The 4,641-nt window shown below is 37.5% G+C and overlaps 1 protein-coding gene across 6 annotated transcripts in view; it reads right to left on the reverse strand.

Annotated features, from left to right (window-relative positions):
• Positions 1–4,641, reverse strand: part of DISC1 (DISC1 scaffold protein) — a 200,284-nt gene that overhangs the window by 43,896 nt on the left and 151,747 nt on the right. For all 6 annotated transcript variants that reach the window (XR_004749310.1, XM_035321293.1, XM_035321292.1 and 3 more), the window contains one exon: positions 1,231–1,291. Coding sequence is in view for 5 of the 6 variants with exons in the window: in XM_035321293.1 (XP_035177184.1) it covers positions 1,231–1,291 (61 nt within the window). In the remaining variant the exon portion in view is untranslated. The remainder of the gene's footprint in view (positions 1–1,230; positions 1,292–4,641) is intronic.

Consider the following 4,641-nt stretch of genomic DNA (forward strand, 5'->3'; position numbering starts at 1 on the left):
CCCCCCCCCCCCCCCCCCTCCTTTTTTTTTTTAAACCACCCATAGGAGGCTCTTAAGACTTGAGTTAAACTTAAGTATTTGAGACTTCTCTAGCTAAGGTGAAATCAGACAGTTCTGAAATCAGTTATGAAGTATTAAAGTTATGGGGGGTAGGCAAGACAGATACAGCTTGATCTCTGAAGTCTACTTCCATCGTTTTTCACTCAGCTCAGACTTACTTTTAAGCATGAAGGTTATGCAAAATAAGTATCTCTATATTCAACAATATGAGTGAGCAAATTTTAAGATCTAGAAACATTTCTACCAATGCAACAACAAAATGAAGGCAAACAGATTATTAATTACACCTGCTCAAAAACAGGAGTGGCATTAATTTGGGGGGGATGCATTTTTATTAAGGCATAAACTCCAAATACAGCCTATGAAAGCTTTTTCTAATATAAATACTTGTGGGAGACAAAGTCCACTTTTCTCTCACAACAGCAGTGCAACGTTTACTAACAATCCTTCAAGGAGCATCCTAAACCTTAAGGACTAGTCTAGAGCCCCCTTCACACAGCAAGAGGAAGAAATATAAGTGCTAGCATTGCTTTAAAAAAACAACAAAGCCATAAATATAAGTGTATTCTACATTAGGATTCAGTTCCCAAAATATCTCCATTGTTGTCTTGGTTTCTATTTGCTTTCTAATTCCCTAAAATAGCATTCTTTCAAAACTGTTATATAAAGGGTCATTACTTGTTAAGGATGCCCAGAATTACAGCAAGGGACTTTTTGGCTCTGCTCAGAGCTCAATTCTGCATAGGAAAAGAGGAGTGCCTTTTGCAGCTGCAGCATCCCCAGTACTCCACAGCTTCTGGATCTTCAGTGGTTCATACCACAGATCACAGCACCTGCAGACAGAGTTGGAGCCATGTGCATCAACTGCATGCACACTCCCTTGTCTCTGGCTGTACCAGCTCTGTTCAAGAGCAGTCCTGTGTACTGGAGAATCCCCCACACAGTACTTATTTCTTTTACCTGCATCCATTGGCAGGCTGCTGGCAAAGCTGCTGAACATGGTGAGGAACAGATGTCATGACAGGAATATTTTGGGGATTTCCAACCTTGAACAATTCTGGTATTATTCTAACGCAAGTTCAAAAACATTCTCTAACACTTTTATGTATGTCAATGATGCATTAAGAAACATTTTTAATATTTCAGAGGTTTCCATGATATCATCCTTACCTATGTAGTTTATCTTCCAGCATCTCCATATACTTTTCAGCATTTTCTTTTACACAGGTCACTGCAAGGTAAAATTAAACAATTAGGTAATGGAATAACTGAACAGTTTTGTATTGTTTAAACCATCTCATCTCTTACCCACATATTTTTATACACATCAGTTGAAAATGAGAATTCCAATAATCCTTCCACAATTAAATTACAGTATGTGTCTTCCCCATTTTTCTTGGAAGTCTATTGTATGTGTATTAAATTAATATATCTACTGATTAATGCATCACTAAATTAACCACTCAGTTGCATCAGAAAAATGGTGAGACTAATGAAGACACGTATCTAATGAAGAAGGTATCTTGTCAAAACAAACCAAAAAAAAACACACAACACAGCCACATCTTCCTCTTTACCTTCTGGAGAAGTAGGCAAGCCTAATTCATCAATCCCTGAACAAGCGTCCTTTAAAATCCTATGAAACCTTTATCAAATTTATTCTGACAGAACTGGAAGTGTGGTATGCAAAGTTTTTTATTGACCACACAAGCTTTTTATGACCTTAAAACCAACCAACCAAACAACTTAGGACCTGGATATCATCTCCACACAGGAGTCCCTACAGCTTCTTCACTGAGGACAACTCCAATGAACTACTTACTCAATGTAACACAAAATAACAAAGCTATGTAAAGTCCTTGGTACTCTATCCTGGGTATGAATGAATGAATTTACCCATCCATCTCCTCCTCCCATCTCCTCTACAATACAATGCTTCCAGGTTGAGCTAACATAAATCAAGTGCTGCATGTATTTCATGTATTTATCACTTCCCCTCTCCTTTTTTTTTTTTTTCCCATTTTTCCCCTCATAACATAAAATTTCACACACTAACGTCTAGTCTGAACACTTGGTGTTAAGCAGGTCGGTTGTTCTAAAGTTGCACAAACCTACTCAGGCAATACCATTTGCAGCAAACATCAGGGTCAATGTGACATTGACTATCTGCAGAAGGAGGTGTACACCTGGTCAGACAGAAGTCACACATAGCTGAAGCAGTCTGCACCTCAATAGCAAACATGGGACACATTTCATGAAGCTGATTCATTTTTTTGTTTGTTTGCTTGTTTAAAGAGAGAGGTTATCGGATTTTATATATATATATATATGTATGTATGTATGTATACACACACACCCTAATTCTCTATTAAAGCATCATAATGTCATCCATGGTATCATTAATCCAGAATCACTGTCAGAACAGGTTTTGCAACACAATACCTTGAGCCAGCAGGATTATGGAAGATTATACTGTGTATAGACAACTGCATTCGTTTCTACATTCACAGATCTATCTCACCATTAGAAGAGTGCTGGCAAACGTTAAGCAAAAGGTTATATGAGGATTTTTGCAATGGCACTGGAAACTAAACAAGTTTCCTTATCCTGTAGCAGAGTTTTCTAACAAGTACAGGGCTCAGTACAAGTTCTTGCTTTCATTACCATCCTTTTATTCCCGTGCTTCCTGTGGAAGTGCAGAGAGCCTGCAAGTCTTCTTTTAATGACACACTACAGTTTTATATAAACTACAACCAGCTTTTCAAAACTCCCTATCTGTCAATTTGCAATGCGTTGACCTGAGGTTCAGCACACACTTTGATAACAGATAGCTTCAAGGTATGTGGCTGCTGTACTTCCCATTCTCTTGCCATTGTCGTAATATCCTTGAACATGAGCTGTTACAATTCAGGGGCTTATTCATTCCGATAATAAAGTCAGCAGATATTAATATTTTTTGGAGAGGGATGAGAAGAGGTGGAGAATCTGTTTCACACTCACTTTGTTTCTAACCGATATAGTGACTTCTTATGTTACATGAAAGATAAACCTTGCTTTCAATTTCTCCTGCTGTGCTTGTCACTTTTTAATTGGGTATGATCTGATAGAGTAATTCGCACTTTCACAGTTCAGTCCTGCCCCTACATGCAATTTTACAATGCCCTTGAAGCACGCAGCTTAATATATCAGCATTATTCAATGACAAAAAGTAATGGACAAGAATACACCGCCAGTCGAAAGTAGGTCAGCAAAAAGCTAACACTCATTTGGAAATCACCTCACATCACTAAACCACACTCCCTCCCATCAAATGTTTTAACTACATTAAAAGAAATGCAAACTTTGCTGCTAAAAGAGAAAGCTCTCCAGACTAGCTTTGTCTCCTTGCTTTCTTGTGCATGTAATTGAAAGAGCTGCGACCTGGAGATTTTGCTTGAAGGAAAATACTGCTTAAAAATTTGGCGGGGGTTACTTCCGCTCTAACAAATTGCAAGCAGCACCGCAACAACTACACAAATACTTTCAGCCTTTTAGATCATCCATTTGAAATAGAAGACAGGCAACAAATTAGCAGGTTTTTTTTGTTCTAGCTTAATGAATCTATTCACCATCACTTCAAGGCACACAAAGTGCAAACTGGAAGCCATGCGTGCCTTAAATCCAGCTAGGAAAGTACTACATGACAGACAAAAAAAGTAGTAATAATTTATGAGACTCTTTTCTGCATAAACATGCCAAATGGTTTATTTTTATATTTAAGTGAATGAGATTGCTTTTTTTTTTTCATCAGTTCTCCAGAGATTTACATGCTTAGCTCATATTGGCCTTAAGGGGAGTTATTAAAATAAAAACGTATAAATACCCATGGAAGATCAGGCACAGGGGTATTTGCTAAGGTTAAAAATACACTTTTCTTGTGAAGCCTTAACTGAAGAAAAGTGATTCAGCATTTCTCTCTTATGTTATATCCTTCCTGCCTACAGCAGCAAAGCCCAGTCTTAGGATCAGTCCTGGTACAATGGAGCTGAGGGGCAGCAGTGAGCTCCTGTGGTAGCCTTTTAGTTGTCACAGAGTGCAAATCTACCATTTTTTAAGCTGCATAAACATCTTACAATAATTAACTTACATAGTCTTCTTTCAAAATATCACATGTGTTTCTCATCTGAAAGGAGAAGTAACATTACCCGGGGGTAATGTTACTTCTCTTAATTACCATTAATATTTGAGCCTACATGTGAAACTATATCATTATTTTTATCCCCAATCTTGGCTCTCACTAAGTGAGCTTTCAAAGACCATGACATCTGCTTTGCATTCCATCATCAACATTTTCCAAAATTTTCAAAAAGTGAGTATCTGACTTGATACACCTTGAACCCAGTGGAAATTCCAGATGTGGGTGCTCGGCACCTCAGAAGAGAAGGTTCTTAAAACTGAAGTAAGTGCCTCAATATCATAGTCAATATCATAGCCATTTTAAATGCTACCCTACAGGTCTTTAATACTCCACCAGACTATTGGACTTTTTTTTTCTTTTTCTTTTTTTTCTTTTTTTTTCTTTTTCTTTTTTTTCTTTTTTTT

The sequence above is a fragment of the Oxyura jamaicensis genome, chromosome 3, assembly GCF_011077185.1.
Source record: "Oxyura jamaicensis isolate SHBP4307 breed ruddy duck chromosome 3, BPBGC_Ojam_1.0, whole genome shotgun sequence".
Taxonomy (NCBI): domain Eukaryota; kingdom Metazoa; phylum Chordata; class Aves; order Anseriformes; family Anatidae; genus Oxyura; species Oxyura jamaicensis.